Source organism: Astatotilapia calliptera, chromosome 3 (genome assembly GCF_964374335.1).
Source record: "Astatotilapia calliptera chromosome 3, fAstCal68.1, whole genome shotgun sequence".
In the NCBI taxonomy this organism is placed as follows: Eukaryota; Metazoa; Chordata; class Actinopteri; order Cichliformes; family Cichlidae; genus Astatotilapia; species Astatotilapia calliptera.
Window position 1 is genome coordinate 41,252,990 of NC_137424.1, and position 19,186 is coordinate 41,272,175.

General features: G+C 41.1%; 1 protein-coding gene across 2 annotated transcripts in view; it reads left to right on the forward strand.

Moving 5' to 3' along the window:
* arap2 (ArfGAP with RhoGAP domain, ankyrin repeat and PH domain 2) overlaps window positions 1–19,186 on the forward strand; it is a 168,931-nt gene that overhangs the window by 109,006 nt on the left and 40,739 nt on the right. For both annotated transcript variants that reach the window (XM_026162146.2, XM_080290822.1), the window contains exons 16-18: window positions 8,188–8,332; window positions 15,455–15,557; window positions 16,298–16,496. In XM_026162146.2, coding sequence (XP_026017931.2) covers window positions 8,188–8,332; window positions 15,455–15,557; window positions 16,298–16,496 — 447 coding nt within the window. The remainder of the gene's footprint in view (window positions 1–8,187; window positions 8,333–15,454; window positions 15,558–16,297; window positions 16,497–19,186) is intronic.

Below are 19,186 nucleotides of genomic sequence, written 5' to 3' on the forward strand. Positions count from 1 at the left end.
ATACATGGCAGATAGTGTGTATTTTTTTCCCTTTATCTTATGCCATATCTGTCCATTCCTTCCTGTAATGAAGTGGGCTGTAATTCTGGCACAGACAGATCGTTCAGATCCCTTCAGTTTCTCGATTTCCATTTCCAGCCCCCCTGACAAGCTGTCCAGCAGATGTCTTCATCACAGATATTTTAGTCTGATGGCAAGATAGACAGAAGATTGGTGGAAGGGGTAGAGGTGGGAGAGTGAGCGAGGGAAGAGGTTGATTCAGTGGAAGAGGGGCACAGCCGGCTATTTCGATGCATACTGAAATGGGTGCCTGCGCCGCGTCGATAAAAAGTTTCGGGGGACTTTTTGAGTAAATCTGGGCGAGCGCGGTTAAAAATAAAACTTGATACACATTCAGAGTTAAAACTTTTGAGTAAACTTGTTATTCTTTAAATGCGGCCCATTCAGTCAATGAACAATAAGACAGTTTAAATGCCACATTCACTGGCTGATTTGTCTAATCAGCCTGCTCATCGTGCGCTCTTGGAGCATTTAGCACATTTCACAAATTGCTGTAGTGAGAGAGGAGGTGAAGGGAAAAGGAGCAGCAAAAGGAGAAACTGAGGTTCCACATAGTAGATTTCCTCTGGAAAACACTATGCAGGGAGAGCTTTTAGTGTATAAGCTAATTGGCCCAATTTAGCGGGTGCAGGCTTGTACCACGCTTGGCTTCCGCTAGGCGTTGTCTCTGGCGGCTGGTTGTGGACTCCTGCGGAGAACGGCTGGGCCGCAGGGCCGTTGCTGTGTGTGGGGAACAGCTGGCAATGGACGCAGCTGCTTGATTGTAAATCAAGCACCATTGTTCCTGCTATTGCGCTGGTGCTTGTGTAGAAGCTAGTGGTATCCCACCCGCTAAGGAAATGCCGAACCACAAACAAAGAGGGAAGATAGATGCACATGATTGGGTGATGTGCAGATATTTGATAAAGCTAGTTTCCTGGGGGAATATCTTCAAGGGATCCAAAGGCATTCACTGCTGTGTTAGGAAGTAACTTGTGCCACACATTTTTAACACAGTTGCATTCAAGTAATTGAAACTCATTGTAGTTATTTACAGAGACCATGCCAGTATGGCACTGAAATGGCAGCATCACATGTCCTGCATCTAGAGTACAACTTCCTTGCCTGGTTTTATAGACATTCGTCTACTTTGTGTGTCTTCTGTCTTATCCATAATCCATCAAATCAAACATTCATTCCCAATTCAAGCCCGAAGAAGATCAGTACTGATGTCTCCAATTAGATTTTTTTAATTCTTGACTTGTGACACCTTGTGGCTGCCCCCCTTTCTACGATCTCCTCGACGTGTTAAGGCTGTATGTGAGAATCTGTACCTGTGGTTTTGCTGCCCATTATTAGGATAATTCTTCTAAAAGTGGTAGAGTAGGGAGCCCACTCATGTGTCCACTCTGATTAGACTCAGGATCCCACAGCAATTTGCTTCCTGGATTCACAGTGGGACTTTTAGTGTCTTTGTCCTTGGACGAAGAGGAAATTAAAAATGTTTTCTTTGTGTCCTCGGCATAGATGGAAGGTTTTGAACATGTCTGTTCAGGGAGATTGGATCTAGATGCCACAAATGGCAGCGTCGCAATGATATCCATTAATATTCCTAATATCCAGGTCTGCTCGTTTGCATATTTCAAAGGCATTGTAACTTTTTATGACCTTGATGAGAGGTTTTGGACCTCTCCGGCATGTTAACCTTCAATAAAAATCAATATCTAAGAGTTATTTTAAACAAAAAAAGCTCACCATTTTGAGTTTGAATTTTCATATTGCACCACGTTTCTTTCTGCACCTCCAACAGCAAAATTTCCACCTTACAACTGTTACTCACGGTCTACTATTTCAGCTACAGGAGTAAAATAAAACCACTATTATTTGATTGTTTTGGCTGCCCAGATCAAGTTTTCATTTTCCTGGAAGATTAGCTAGAATTGCATAGTGAAAACAAGGCTTTAAGCAACCAATCCAAACACTCATTTTGTCATTATTCTATAGCCAATTCATTGCACAACCAACATTTACTTTGTTATCATGCCTTGATGGCTGCCTGTTGTCAGTTTAATATGTTTTAAATGTGTAGTTGTTATGGGGGATTATAATGAGACATCTGCAGCAATACCAAATGAATAGTATAAAATATATATGCATTAGTTATGGAAAAATGGGTAAACACACCTTATGGCAGCTGTAAATTTCTAATCGCACGCAGTTTCTTATACTTTATAGTACTGTGTTTGTGTCTTGAGCCACCCATCATCTCTTTATATTCTCACTAAAATGGGAAATTTGTGCAGCAATTTCTTGGGAAATGTGCAAACATGCATATGTAAATATATCATATAAGGGAAACTAGAATTTGTACAATTCAAACGAGCTTGTCGATGAGCTTCAACACAGCCTGAGCTCTTATGCAAGCTTTCGTGTCATTTCTTACAAGAAAGTTTGAAGGACTTTCAAAAATCGTATTTATTTTATGTTTTTCTATCCAGCTATGCTGAATGTACTTTTCTGTGTTCATATTTCCATCAATTTTGACAAGATCTCCAACGCCAGTGGCTTACACGCAGGCCAACCGTGACAGAGCCTCCACCGTGTTTTACAGATGGCTGTAGGTGCTTACTGTTGTACAGCTCTGCTGACCTCCTCTGTACATATAAATATGATCTAAACCAAAGTTTAAAATTTGGTTTCATACCTCTATCAGACCTGTTGCTGCTGATTTTCGGCACACGTTTTATATAGCTTGGCATACCTCAGGCATACCTCTCCCTGTTTCCCTTCTTTAACAATGGCTTCTTGACAGCCAGCCTTCCACTGAGACCCGTTCTGATGAGGCTTCAGTGAACAGTAGACGAATCAACCGAGGGGCCAGATGCCTGTCTCACGTCCTGTGTCAGGTCTTTGCTCGAATATTTTCCTATTTCTTAAGGACATGACTTTCAGATACTATTCAACTGCTGAAGATTGGTTTTAGGCTTTGGACTTCTGCTTTTGTCTTCCACTTGGAGGTGACACAGCACGCCATGCTGAGATATGTCAAGTTTTCACAAACAGCTCTTTTGCAATCCCTTCTTAATGCAAAATACCGTTTTATGCCTCTCAAACTGTTATCTGTAGTATTTTCATAAATTCATCTAAAGAAATACGAATGTGGGAATTATACTTGCACAATGAAAATAAAGGGCGATTCTATTCCATGTGTTTTTGCAACAGACTGCTAGTAACATAGTGCCTAAATCGTCTGTTGTGTGTAGACACAATGCCGGTTCATCCCTTGAGTTATGAGTTGTTTTATGCTTGAATGATTCACAGGTCAGTGTTAAGCAAGACTGAGTGAAAAAGGAGCTGAAACTTTAAAAACCTTCAGAAAGCCTAAAGAACTCTTACTGTAGACCATGTTCAAAAATTACAACAAAGTCTGACTCCGAGGAAGCAAAATCTAGAGAAATGAGAGGATATTTAAGACGTTCAAGGTGCTGTATGGAGTGTCCACGTGAACGCTTACCCTCTGTCGAGGCCCAGATTCCCAGGTTTAGGAGCAATTCCTATATGGAAGAGATATGCCATTCTTTTACTGGTTTTCACATGTCAGCATCTCCTCCTGTAACCTTGTCTGTTAAGCCTGCAACACAAAGAAGATTTAAAAAAACAAACAAACCCATTTCTTGTTTGATGATCAATTTTTTTTTTTGTTTTGACAATTTGAGGTTTTTCCTTCGTAAAGACATTTAACCAAAAAAAACAAAACAAAACCTGAACGTCTGCACTAAATTTGTAATTGGACTGAACGACATTCAGCAGATGCCGAGACATTGAATGTGAACCCCAAATGTCAGCCTGGTGATTGTGGCGTAAAATTTGATGGGAATCTGCAAATTCATGAGAGTTCAGCCTGTTCAACAAAGTTCCAGGGGGCAAAAGTGAAGTGAGGGTGATTTAAAAAATAATGCCATGAAAACTTGTTTATTTATTAGTTAGCCTCATGTAAAATGCAGTAAACTGAACCGTGACAGCACCAAATAGGTACCACCTTTGCCTTTTAAACAACACCAGATCCTCCTGGGTATATTTTATACATATATCTTACAGATAACAACATTAACTTACTGAGCAGTATGATTTATAAGAGCAGCACAGTACTGCGTGCCATGTTTAGTAGTACTTTCGTCCATACATGACCTAAACTCCCACATAACCACCACATGAACCATTACAAAGACACTTAAAAAAAAAAAATTACCAACATGCCACGTTCCTGCGAGCTCATGATGGCACCTGACTTCAGTTCAGAAAACAAGTGTGCCTTTTAAGAGGATGATTGTGCTAAAGGTTTCACGTGGTACAAAGGAAACTTTTCGGCTAATAAGCTATTAGGGACAGGACAGAGAGAAGGAAGGGCGAAATTACAGAGGCAGTGTAGCACGAAACAACGACTTAGCTATTCTCTGTTAAGAAATGATGGACATGACATTTTCTGCAAAACCTTAGTGATTCAGGGACACATTTGAAGCGAAAGTGAAGTGCATGGCAATCTTTTCCGTCACCAAGACAACACTGTGTCCTGTCAGATAGATTGGACTGGTAATGGCTTTAAATACCAGAGTGTCTCTGTTTCTCTCTGTCCTTCCAGCCTCTCCCTCTGTATGTGTCTCTGTATATGTATATACGTGTGTGTGTGTGTGTGTGTGTGTGTGTGTGTGTGTGTGTGTCCTACATACAAATAGAAATTGGTCGCTTTCAAATGGAGATGATGAATCTTTAGCTGTTGGAATAACTCTTTTCTTGGAAGTGAAGTGGGGTCAAAAGAAAAGTATTTTTTAATGCCACAGCAAGCAGTTAGGTATTAGTCACTGCATTTTTAAAGCTGTTTACAGAATTGTGTCCAAATAGTTTTTTTTCTTAGACAAAAGACACAAAGAAAAGTCAGAAAGAGCCACAAAGAGAGGCAGTGCAAGGGTGAATAGAGCAAAACTGACATCCTCCTTTTCCCATGCTTATCACATCCTTTTTCTTTTAACAGCCAGTTGTAGACACTTCCTTTTTATTGGAACTATATCTGTTCCTTCAGAAACATCACACACAGTTGGCAGTGGAATGCACAATTAGCATATTCATGAGATGAATACAGTGGAAACTTTGGAGTCGCAAGCGACAGGGGGTGTGGGGTGGGAAGCTGTTTGTGTGTGCGTGCGTGTGTGTGAGTGAGTGTGTATGTTTGTTGCGGAACAAAAAAGCAGATGGCACGGTGACTTTGAAAATCCAAAATTAGGTATGTTTTCATGAACTTCATGCTCATTGGCTATGTAAATCGCACAGTCAGACAGTCATGAAAGACAATGTTGTGTGTGTTTTCCAGCTTTTCCTCTGAGATCATGTTTGTTGATTGAAATCTGCTTGCTGCTTGGAGTCTCTTAACAGTTCTAATTTTGAGAGTGTGTACATCTTTGCGTGCATGCGTTTGTGCGTATGCCCTCACATGCTGTGTATATTATATTTTATTGAAACTGACGTGCGGTCTTCTTAAATAACTGCCACGTGGACGCAGATCTGGCTTTGAACAGTGAGATGTTCCTCACGCCATGCCAGAACTACTTTTGATCATTTAAAAATGGAGACCACAGTCTTTCTGCCCAATTTGGACTCAACTTACATCATTTCTGAAAGGCTTTTTAAAATGTTGTGCTTTAACTACAGAGGACTCTCATGGATGTAGGGAAGGAGGACATGCAGAGGGTTGGTGTGACACAAGGGTAGGATGAGACGGAGGCAGGTGATCCTCTGAGGTGACCCCTAAGGAGAGCAGCAGGAAGACGATTTATTTAACTTGAGCAGAATAGCTTTGCTTGAATCACAGTATTACTGGGTCTTGGTGCAGCTGCTCAGTTCCTCCAGTGCCTGAAAAAAGCCACTTCAGGCTCCTTTAACTTAACTTTCTTCTTATTGGCTGCCTCCCAAAAACAGAAGGTCTGATCAGCAGGTGGGTGGGGCATATGTGCTGACAACCACAACATGCACATCAGATGATGGTGTAAGGACTTGTAGGTGGTGTGGTACCATTATCTGACTAGTTTGGTTTATGAGTTAATTGCACACAAAGAGAGCGTATGCAGGCGACATGTGACATTTACTCATCTGCTGCAGTTTGTCTGTGAAAACTGCAATAACGTCTAATCTCTGAACTTTTAAACAGTTTTTTTGAAAGTGTTGTTTCGGCTTGCAGAGAGTCATTAGCTGAGTTAAATAAGGTTCGAGTGGTGCTAATTGTCCCGAAGCCAATCACTCAGATTACTGCCTCTAATTAATGGCTTTTTCTGACTTTACAAACAATAGACAGTTTATCCAGTTCTATCAAAATGCAAATGTACATTTTACAGTAGAGATAATAAACATATTGAGGTCAAATAAGAGTCCAAGCTACACATTTATCTCAAGGTGGAATCAAGTTTGTGTGTGAAATATATCTCCAAAGATAATGAAGATTATATTGTTATAAGTACAGTTGTGTTATGCATATTGTGTGTGTGTTTTTTGTTATTAAACAAACACATTCATCCTCTTACTTTGTTTGCTTGGATCAGAAGCATCCATTGGCTACCAAATGGCCAGTGCTAGCAAACCTCAGGTGGACAAAGACGTGGTCCCCGTACCTTTGTAATACCATGTTTTCCAGGTCTTTATTATTTACTGAGATAAAGCGGGAAAAGCCTTACCACTATAGAGTGATTTAATTACTGTATTTCAAAGTGAAAGTAAATTAATTAAATAAGTCATTTTTAACATGTTAGCCTACTTTTGTAACATAAAGTAAAATCACTGTAAAACTTTAGCAAGTTAAGTAAAGCACCGCAGTGTTTCTCAAACTCAGTGAATGATGTTGATTGATTTCAGCTCTAATCATATTTATATACAAAAAATAAACAGATAAATACATTATTCAGCCAACAATAAAGACTTAATGTGTTTATGATGTTGAATTTTTCAATCTTCAGTCTTGGTGATGGCCTTTCCTGCTTTGGGACCTGATCAATAGTCAGTTGACTGCTGAGCTCACCTGACTATTGATCAGGTGAAGTCAATAGTCAGTATAACTTTTTCACATCAGGCATGTGACTTATAGCAGCAAGTGCACAGTTGGGGGAAGTTTTGTCAATGATGACTGTTTCATCAGGTTGTTTGCATTAACACCACTGGCACCATGAACTGGCTCATGAAGATCATACTGTTGTGGCCACAGCAATGGTGACTGTTCAGAAACATTACACGGTCCCACCTAGAAGCTCATTATTTAGTTTAGGTAGTGATGGATGAGCAACAGTTAAAAGCATCAGGCATAGATCAGAATATTGTAATGTATATGCAGACAAACCCCTTAACAGTATATGATAAAATAGCTAAGGCCCCAGCCAACCGCATGGTAACCACTGGTCGCTAGGGAAAAATGTGCGTTCCCTGACCAGTTGGCGAGTGGTTGCAGGAGGCTGCTTGCTGCCGGTAGGTGCAGTTGACTGCAAAAAGTTACATGGTGTGGCACAGAAAACTGTTGCTTGTGTTCACCAGCTTGTCTGCAAAACCTTGCTAACCAACTCCTGAATGGTACTGAAACGTGAAGTGGCAACTGTTTGCCTTAAAAGGAAAAGTTGTGCCGGTAAGCTATATCTTTAACTTTGAAGGCAAACTGTCACTGCTTGTAGTTACCAAGGCTTTTGCAGATAAGTTGGTATTTTCAGCGCAAAGCAACAGCGACTGCAACAATCCACTAGCACCAGAACAATCTTTGCGACTCACTTTACCAGTTGACTCCATTTCCCTCTGGGATTCATAAAGTTTGTCTTTTTCTGATTCTGATTCTGACTGCCAGCAACCTCCAGTAACCACTCCCCAACCGGGAAGGTAGTACACGTTTTTCCACAGCAACCAAAAGGCTGAAAACAAAGCGAACTCCGGCAGCAAAAGAGCAGCGTTTTTATCAGTCACCACTTTAGTACAAGTTTCAACTAGTGTTTAATTAGTAGTTTCAGAAGCTTTCTTACGTCCTTTTTTCTATCATTGGAATGCACCAATGGATGACTAAGTTCGTAAGTGGCCGGTCCTTATACACAGTATTTGTAATGCTGCTTTCTGTGTATGTGTGAATTTCAGACATGGCACGCCGTTGGTGTACTTTGGAAGGCGGCTTCCTGAGTTACTATGAGAGCGAGCGAAGCCCTTCAGCCATTGGCAGGGTGGACGCCACCGAAGTCATTAGCCTGGCTGTCAACCACACAGAGACGATGACTGGAGCTGGGTATGAATGCACACACAAATCAACTAATTAGTGAAAGTGAGTACATGAAGAAGAAAATCTAAAGGCTTCAGGAAATTACTTCAGTCCAAATCACAGACTAGATTTCAAAACTTTTTGTGTTCCCCTAAGCTTGAACTGATTCTTTTCAAATGAACATCAAACTTATTTTACTGCTGTTATTTTAATATGAGTGTAAGACAGTGCCAGCATTTGTTTTTTTTAATGTATTTCTTAAACATATTGATATTTTTTTAAACTCACAATATGAGCTGTCCAGAGAGAACTCTTAAATAACCTCAAACCTCCCAGAGCAGCAACAAACACCATCACATGTCCAATAGTAGCCCATGAGACTGTAACAGTTCTGTAAACCTCGCTCTTATTGGCTCATTGTCTTACTAAATTAGCCAACCTCTAAGTTTTGCCATGAAACTCTTCCTTAAAATCACCTCGTACAATTTTGGATTTATCATTCCCTCAGTGAATCTATCCAGGCTCCGAGGTAGTGAAGCAAAGCCCAAACCTTGATGCTCCCTCTACTTGTGCTCTATCCCGTGCTGTAATTACATTTTTCAGGGTTTTTTTCCCCCCGCTTTCAGACAAAACATTATAAATTTTTGCCTAAACCTTCAACTTGAAACAAATTGAGATATCAGAGGGGGACAATGCTTCCATTAGCATCACTTTTATTCAGTGTTTTCTAACAGTGGAGCTACAAACGCAGATTTAGAGATTTCTGCAGAGATGTTGTGTTTCTACACTTGGCCCACTTTCAGGATTGAACGTTCTGCACTTGGTGTGATCTTTGCATGATGCCAGCTATTTTCTTATAGATGATTTGTGTTTTTGTGGGTTGGTTTAAACTTTGGTCTTCATGAAGGCGTTTGTAGCTTTTTCTGGCTTTGCGCATCTCTACGAACCTTCGATGACCTTCAGAGTTGTTGCGATGTTTCACACCAATCCGTCTTTATTGTGTGCCATTATTTAGAGCCAGGGACACCTCTGCAAGTCACGCATCCCATCCTGGTCATACCAGATATTCACAGCTTTCCCTGCTGTGCTATTAATGTCGAGCATTTAACATTAATTTAAATCCAGTATGTGGGGACCGCACATAAATTACACTTTGCAGGAGATCAACAAGGTAATAAGGCTTTCATAAACACTCAACATTTAAATTTACTCTTATTCATGCACATCCCTCGTACATAAGCATACGCAGCACAACCCTGCAGTTAAACTGCTTTGAAATGCTTCATTTGCATCCTCTCTACTAAATCATAATTTATGTGATTGTTAAATCTGCTTTAAGGACACACGTGTCACACATACACAAAAGGCATTTTGAATAATTTATTTCTTTTATTGGTTAAAATAATTTTTACCGCACGTGTTATTCATCTATTGCAGCACCACAGCCTGCTTGACGTGGATGTATATCCAGGCTTCTGCTCTGGTTCTTTCCCCTCGTCGTGTGTCTCATTAGCATAACCTCAGACTGAGCATTATTCAGTTTTACAGAACCATCAGGGCTTTATGAGCGCTATGTTTACTATTTACTTTGGTGGGGATGCAGTTTTAACTGCCACTTCCTGTGTTCGTGTTACCGTTCCACCTCACCCCGATTGCGTTCAGCACTCCTCAGTCAGATTATGATGCAGCTACACCACAAAAAACAGCAAAAAAAAGTTGCTTTGACAACAAACTTTTATTTACTTATTTATTTATTTCTTGTGGAAGTGGTACAAACACTCAAAAAAAGAATCAGCAGATGTCCCCATACGTCCCCGCTCACGTGCGTCACACTCCCACTGCATCCTGTATGTGCGTTCATGTGCCTGTCCCCCTGTTCCCGAGCTCGGAGTCTGATAACTGCTTATGATTAAAGCATAAGCCAAGTCCTTAATGATAGCAGCAGATGTTATGAAGAGGAAACAATGCTTTTATTTGTAAATGTTATGTATACAGCCATTAGAGACACATCTGGCTTGCTAAAACTTTGACCTTTTTTAATGAGCTGGACACACACACACACACTGCCGTGACAGGTTACACTGATAATCATGCGTGTGTGTGTTTGGTGAGTTTTCTACAAAGCAGCATCGTCTTGCACCATTTTTAGCCCTGCACATAAATCTCAGTTACAGGTCACGGCGTGACCTCGGCAACAGCTATTATTTCTCCGTCGCTGGCGCTCATAATGGCCGTGCGTTTCACTAGATTAAGCTCTGCCTCGCTCCGTCTCAATCCTGCAACTTCCAGCGTTCCCAGCATGCCCGTGCACGGAGAGAGCCGGGACGTCTCACCTCTCCAATGTCTGCCGCTCATGAATATTAATGTATGCAGATGACACACTCCCACCAGCAGCCTATCACCGTGCTGCAGGAGACCGTAGGTGTCATTTCCATTAAACATGGCATTTGGGTAATTTCACCGTGGCAGAGGACACCGTGAATTATAGCGCAGCCCCAAAACATACGTTGGCTAAAGTTTATGAATATTAGAAATCCACTCCTAAGGAATTAATGCAAAGGGAGTATGTTAGCTGGTGATAAGTTGATTTTTTTTTTCTCCTTGCCTAAAAATTATTTTCTTACTCATCTGCCTGTTCTGACAAGAATATTTGTAAGTCGATTCCAACCTTCAGATTTAGCTAAAAGCCCTGGAACTGCTTCTTTTTCGTCCTTTTTAGCTGCTTTTTGGTGCGGTTTCATTATCTGTCATGTTCGTTATCATGTCCTCCTCTCGCACGCAAGCTTTTTGGAAGAGCTTAGACTTCGACTTTGCAAGTGACATGGGGTTTCTATGTAGGGCAGGGAGTTTAGACTTTTCCGAGGTACACGAAAGCATTGAGGAGAAACTAAAAAACTACAAAAATACATGTAGATAAGTTTGTGCACATTTAAAACACAGGTAAGTCTTGTACAGCAGGTTTCCTCTGTGAGGAAGTGTTTCTTAACTCACTCTTAGTATAAAAAACTATTTTAACAAGTAGTTTTTTATACTTAAAATAGCACGCACGTGTGTAATTGAAGCCTACTTGAAAATTGAATTGAACCAATTTAAAAATCTGGTCTCTAATAAGGAGGGTCAGCTTTTTACAGTAATGTGTGAAATATTTCCTTAATCATGGAGTTTTCACATGTGCAATAAAGGACAGAGAGCTCTTTTGATTGCTGTGATAAGGTGGCAGCATGCGCGTGAAAATTGAGGGTTCCTTATTTGATTTTCATCTGTGCAAAGTAGTAGAACTGAAATTCTTACTTAAAGAGTCCCGGATAAAAAGATGAGAAGTGTGGAAGAATCATATCTTTGGATATGCCTCCAGAGCTGCACAGGGAGAGCGGTTCCGTCTGGTTTCATCTGGTCGACCTAGGAGGAAACTGACGGTCAAACTTTAGGGTGATGCTGTGGTCTTTGCAGCAGTGGCATCATTGTGCGAACAAAACAAAAGCCAGACAGAGTAGATTGAGGTAAAACATGCAAAATAACAAAGACAAAGAAGAAATATAGCTGATTTATGGCGGCAGAAGCGTGTTATAAAACTGTTTTGTCCCCACGCAGGAGGACATAGCTGGGAATTATCATTCTAATGTCCATGTACATCAAACTTGATGTCATACCCAAGTTTATCAGATCCGTCCTGCACAGCGTGGCGTGCAATAAAGTTTCTTGGGCTGCTAACAATTGCATCATTTGTATCATAGGTGCCTTAATTTCTCTTGTGGAAACGTGGTGGGACCAGACAGACAGCTGTACATCTAGGACAACATTTTGAACATCTCCATATCTATATTCAGATAAAACTGACTGATATGTGTCACTAAGACTAGATGGTCAGGCTCAGGCTCACATAAAAAGACAGACTTCAGACTCTTCTGAGGTGTAAACTAACCAAATCACCTCTTTGGTTGCACTTTAACCATCACAAAGCAAGAGACTAAATGTCATTATGTGTTCATTTTCTTATTTCTGTCCATTTATTTTCTTCTGCTAATCCAATTCAGGGTCACATGGGGGTCTAGAACCTATCGCAGCTGTCATAGGGGGGGAAGGTGGGTGCAGTGTGGACGGGTCACCAGCCTGTCGCAGGGATAGGTAAGAGAGACAGACAACCATTTGGGCAATTTAGAATCACCAATTAGCCTAACCCCATGTGCAATTGTATGTACTTTGAGAGATAGGAGCGCAAACACGAGGAGAACATGCAAACGCCAGAGCAATGGATTTGAACCCGTGACCTTCTTGCTGTGAGGGCATAGGGCTAACTACTTTTTTCTGGTATATATGTGTATATATTGCTAGAATAATAGACGGTTACAATATTAAACATGGTGTATGTGCAAGGAATCCCTGTGAGGCAGGTCCAGACTGCTATAACGAAACAGCCAGAGTGTGCAGATATCTCCAATATGGGTATTTCAGGTACACAGCACAGGCTGTGAGGAGAAAAAGGCCACACAGTTGCTGTTCAAACAATGGCCTAAAAGTAGATGACGCTGGATGAACTAACTAAGCTGTAGCAGGGCCCAGTATGGGACAGACGAGGATTATTTTGAACTGTGAATCATGCAAAGCTGCTCTCACAGATACTAAAAAAAGGAATATAGAGTTGGAAGTAACCATAACAGGTCCCTTTTTAAGAAATCTCAAAGTTACGTCATCTCGCAGTCTATGAATAAATCCCACTACAGGACAGAGGAAAATGAGTGACTTCAAAGTAAACTCTTTACTAAAATTAGTGTTTCTATTGTTGTCGTGTGCTTGTTACCTCGTGTGTCGCTCGCCTGCTGCAGCGTGATTGTGATCTGTATCATTTTTTTTTGTCCTTTGTTACAGTGCATAACCAACCTAGTGACTCTTTTCCCCTGCCTGAAAGTTACACAACAGCTAAACTTTCAAACTCAATTTAAATTTAAACAACAGCAAGGACAGAAATATCCCTGCAGAGCTCTCTGCTCCATGAGAACAAATGCTGCACCCTGTACCAGGGCAGGCAGGACCGAATTCTGATCACCGTTTAATAAAGGCAGAAACCATCTTACTGCCTTAAGCTGACTTCTCCCACCAAACTGGTGTCCACATCAACTTTTTTTAAAGGCATAAAGTTTGATAACTACATGTAGTTTGCTGTTGTGCAGATAAAGTTTATCCGTGAGGTGGTCCATAGGGGACAAACCGTTTCAAACTGATGCCATGTACAACACAAAACAGTGACCCATGTTTGCTTCTTATAGCTCATGTTCTTGCTCACATCATTATTTCAACACCTTTCTGTCTCTCCTTCCTTCTAGTTTGCTTCCTGTTTCTTTCTCTCCTCTTCCCCCTCAGCCGCTCCGTCCCTCTGGGACTCTCATGATGCAGCGTTCATCTCTCATCTCTCTCTTGTCCTTTCTTTACAAAGGAATTTTCCCCAGCGCATCAAGGTAACCCCGCCCCCGCCGCTCTCTCCCTCGCACTCCCTCTAGGACCCCCTTTCTAACAAGCACCTGCAAGCCTCCCAGCGCGGAGGCAGCAGGGGGGGATTGCAGGGAAAGGGGGCGGGCCAGGTCACGCAAAGAGCGCACAAACACCCATGTCTCTCCTGTTCCCCTGACACGTTTTAGAAGCGAGCAGCTTGGCGCTGCCGTGACCCCAGCGACACGCCACCTTAAACAGCCGTCGCTGTAGCATTTAGAGCTGCCCTCGTTGTAGCGCACCAATAGAAAGGGAACTACTGCTCGCCAGTATGTACCGACCATTAAGCGAGTGATACTCTGACCCGTGCACCTCCACTGAGGGAGATGGAGGCAGAAACAACAGGAAGAGAAAGACCAACAAAGATTAATAGTTGCCTTTGGGTTGCAGACAGCAAGGGTTTTACCTGCGAGTGTGGGGATGGATGAGTGCATACTGCCTATTCTTTTTCTCTTTTTCCTTTTTTTCATTTCACGTGTTTGGTGCACGCACACCTTCAATTTTTATGCTCAAATATGTTTTCAGGCAGGTGAATATCCACCGATGATCTGCTCTGCAACACATTTAAGCAAAGACCTGTACAGTGATCACAACAAGAATCTTATTGTTATTAAATGTTGTTAAAACAACCGACTGCTTCTAATTTTATAAAAGCTGTCCTCTTAATGTAGACATTCGAGCTTGGTGGGTGAAATCCAATTAAGTCTTGTGATTGTGATATACGAGGGGGGGGGGCTTCTTTGTTGTTGCTTTATTTACAGATTGCCGATGGCATTTGTGTCAACACGTGAGGTGGGATAACGCCTCATAAAGTGTGTTTCGCATTAAAAGTATAGAATGGTGGGAAAAACACTAAATACAGAGGCCACACATGAGCCAAAGTCTGCTTGAACTGTGCTGTAGTGAACATTTTTGATAATCATTTCCAGTTTGCAGTAAAACAACTTTAATGGTTTTTGCAGTTTGCAATTAGTAATGGTTCTTTGAAGGAATGTATTTATTTGTACCAGTTTCTGTTTGACCGCTTTGTTAGACAGGAACATGAAATTTTATATGTGGTTTAATGAATTACAGCACCACAAGGCAATGTTAAATTAATGCATTGAAATTAATGAAAACTTTCTCCTTTTTTTTCTTTTAACCCATTTTTGCTCCGGTCCTTGTACCTAACCACTTATAGAGGAATGATTTTTTTATTTTGTATTTTAAGCCACTTAAAACTGACCTTTGAATCATTCGTGCATAGAAAAGCTAACAAAATATAAAGAAATGGCCGGTATCTGTACATTGGCAGTGTGTCTCTGCAACAACTCTGAGACACTGAGAGCACAGCAAAGATCCCACATATAGAACATTATAGAGGCTAAATACTAATGAACGTGTGTGCCAGAGCACCATAGGAGTGGTGAATAAACAAACTCGCCACTCTTAAACAAATCTGGTAGAGGAATGTAAAACAGAAGTGGCCTTTAGAAAGGCACTCAACTCTCAGCTGCTTCAGGAAAGCTGCCCAGCAGATCTGCCTGGATTTAACGTATGTATTGGTCGCGTGAAAACTGAAGCTAGATTTGGATGCTTCGTTAGCCGTTTTCTGTTTTTCTGTGCGTGTCTGTTAGGCCGTTCTCATTTCCTCGTATCTGATAGTGAGCTGTGCATCTCTGGCAGGGCTGTGTTTACCGTGGAGCTGTACCTGCAGACGGAGCGACTGCTGATTTTCGGAGCGGAAACACAGGAAACGCAGCATGACTGGATTCAGGCGCTAACAAAGGTGACACAGTTTGCAGATACAGTGCACAATGACACTCGTAAACAATTATTTTCTTTGTGTCTTCAGTGAGCCTCAACCTACCTTTGCTTATTTCATTAAGAGATGTAGTCTCTCTTTCCCTTCCCTCACGTACTGACAGAATCATTCAACACTACACAAACCTGTCCCTGTTTTATCCTCAACTCCCAGGAAACCCAATCATGGACACTGCAACACACAGCATCTTTAATCAATTCGTTTTTAGACCTAGGCACAGTTGAGTGTTCCTGCTTAAATTACAGAACAGTGTCTAAAGAATAGCAGTGAATGTGTCTACGGGTGTCTGTTTAAGGAAAATGAGGCTTCAGCTGTGCTATTAGTTTCACATTTTAAAAAAAAAACAAAACAATAAAATAGGCTGTTGTCGTCACCCTGCCGGGCAGTCGAGATCAAAGCAACATAGAAGTTTCAAATTTATATCATGGATGTATCTTTCTTGACAGGGACGTCACCTAGGATTTTGAAACTGATAACACAGGTGTATCCACTAAAAATCTCAGAAAATATTGAATCTCAGTGACCTTGACCCAAAGGTTAGAGGTCAGTGGTCAAGTTTTCAGAAAATCTTGTCAATGTAATATTTTACAATAACAATGCAAGTACTAGGAGGCTGAGGGGTAGCACTGGCCGCTGCCAGTGTTTTTAATTATAGACATTCCTAATAAATAAGACTCCTTTTTGTTTACTTATCGGATCCGCAGTGCTTCATCCCACCTAAAGTTGAGGGACTAGTGCGGAAAGAGAGTGAACTGATTGGCAGACTCCACTACAAAGAAGGTCACGACCTGTACTACTGGAGGATGGGCTGGTTTATGCTGGAAGGCTCTTCCCTGCACTTCAGCTCAGGAGAGGAGGAGGGAGAGGAGGAAGTACTTCAACTCAAGCAACTGCAAGAACTCAGTAAGCATTTTTCCCCCCCTGCCTCTCACTGTGTGCTCATGCTGGGAGCTCAGTGAAGTTGCCGTCTGTATCATTAGCCAGATAAGAAGTTAGATATTGTAACTCAACGTAGGTTCAGTGGTGCATAATCAGGACTGAAAGTCCAGCAAACTTGAATTTAATAGACAGACCCTCCCTGTCTTGTTGAAGAAACTTTGCTCTAATAACTTTTTGTCCATGATAACATAGTTTGGCTCCTGAAAGTCTTGGCTTTACTTCTCCTTTTTGACAAATAACCATGAATCATCTTATCCAAGTATATTAAAAAATGCATTACATCAATAGCAAGGTTACTGTCTTTTCTCCAGTTTTGAATTGAGACACATTTACTGCACAGAAGTACAAGTGTGCACTACTGTGTGTGTACTGCTTTCAAGATTCAGATTGTTGCACACATACTTGAATTCATATATTTAAATTCACCAACTCAGCCACCTAACAGTAACGACACCATGTAAAGCAATCATATGAAAAACTCATTAGACAAAATGCATTATACAAGTATAATCACCTGCTGTGCGGTTCTGTGCAAAATGACATACACCCTTACTGCTTCCATAGGAATTAAGAGGAAAAGACACAGGACGTGGGCACCTTGTAGTCCTTGAGTTGGACAAAAACTCCTCTGTTTACCAAAGTATTCGAGAGTCAGATGTGAGGCTGTCTGTCTGACACCTTAAGCTTGACTGAAACTGGGTCATGCAACAGGGAAATGATCCCAAGCACAACTGCAGATCTGCAGAAGAATGGCTGAAAAAGGTGTTGCAATAGCCCAGTTTATGTCCACACCTCAGCCTGATTAAAATACTGAATACATTAGCAGAGCTGTATATAAAAAATGTCTGCAGACCTCATTGAATTGAAGCAGCATAAAGAAGAGTGAGACAAAATTCCTCCACACTGATGTGAAATAATGATAAGAAGTCATACAGAAAACCATTACTTTAAGTTATTGCTGTTAAAGCTGGCTCATCAAACTATTGAATCATAGGGTGTACGTCTTTCACAGGACTGCAGAGATTCATTTGAAAAACTTTCTTTTTTACATGACTGCAAGTTTAGCTTATAGGATTAGTACAGAGACATGATTCTCAGTTTAAACATGAGAGGTCCCGTGTCTGAATCCCGGACGAGCCCCCAGTTTGTCACTGCCTAACTCGTAAGGCTGCAACAAAAAGGCTTGGCACACTATTTGCATTTCAACAAAGTAACTTTAAAAAAAAACTTGGCTACATTAAATGCAAATCTAATTAGATGTGGAAACTGGTGGGATCAGTGGTATGGACATGTATGACTACTAGCATGCTAGCAGACAGGCAGGTGAGTGAAAGACAAAAAGACGTGGCAACAACATTTTTACAGTTTGGGAACATAGGGTCCAGGTGCTCCCAGTTGGCACTGACAAAATCTTCCCTGGACTTCAGCAATCTGGAACTCATGCAGAGGAAAAATTGAGGGGGATCGTGGGACTTATTTGAATTACTATAAAACCCCCAAACTTTAATCCTGACTGCCTTTAAAAGAAAACCCATTACTGACTTATGTACACATAAAATTTATTTGAACCTAAATAGTAAAAGTTATATTGCTCTCTTAGTTAACACAAACTGTATACCTCAGCTTTCCCTAAATTGCCACAGTCTACATGAGCAAACAATCCCTTAAAAAGCTTCTGGTGGGCCTCTAATAGGCAATAAATCAGATTTTTTTTTTCATTTTTAATCTCAGAGCCCAAAGCAACCATATCTGTTTCTGCTTGATAGTGTCAGCGGTCAATTGCTGTAACTTCATGATGAATGTGCTGAGATTTGTGGCTTTGTAGCATTCGCTCTATTTTCATATACTCTCTGTAATTTCCAAAAAAACTACCAATCCATAACACCCTCTTACTGCTTGCATTTATACCTACTTAATGATGTCGGAGGATGCAAAGACATTTCAGCTTCTCACACCATTACACATTTCAGCTGAATCTCACTCCTCTATCTGACTAACTTAGTTTTCCATAATATGAAAAAGAAGAAAAAGAAAAGACAAGCTCGGAGAGGAGGAGCAGAGGAGAGAATAAGAAGCTCCTCCGGTAGAGTGAGGTCAGTAAATGTCAATATTACCTAATGCATCGACAGGCAATCGTCATTCAGATGAGATTCGGCTTCCCCAGAGCTGCTAACAAAATCTTTTATGAAAACATGATCTTTTTTTTTTTTTTTTTTAGAAGAAGAAGAATTCATTGCTTTCAAAAAGCCACATAATGTTCACAGTATGAGGGTGTCACGGTAGCACTGTTCCCACAGCCCACTTACACGAATTTTGCCAATATGTTCTCATTTCTGGCAAAATTGCAAGTTATTTAAAGGACAGTCGGTGCGGAGTGGCTGCCAGTCAGCGTGGAAGGCTCAAAAGTTCACGCATAGTTTGGCAGATAATAAAGATTTTGGAACATTTCAATGAATTGCGCCAGTGTGATGTGCGAACAGAAGGAGGGGAGAATCAATGGATCTTTTTAATCCACTTACAGCTCGACATGGATCAAATCGCGCAGAGCGCCGCCCCATCTTCTCACCTGGGGCGGGATAAAGAACTGCAGTGGTGTTCATTTTTATTCCCGGCTTTCTCAAACCATATTTGTCACAGCCGGGGAGCCGTTAGCG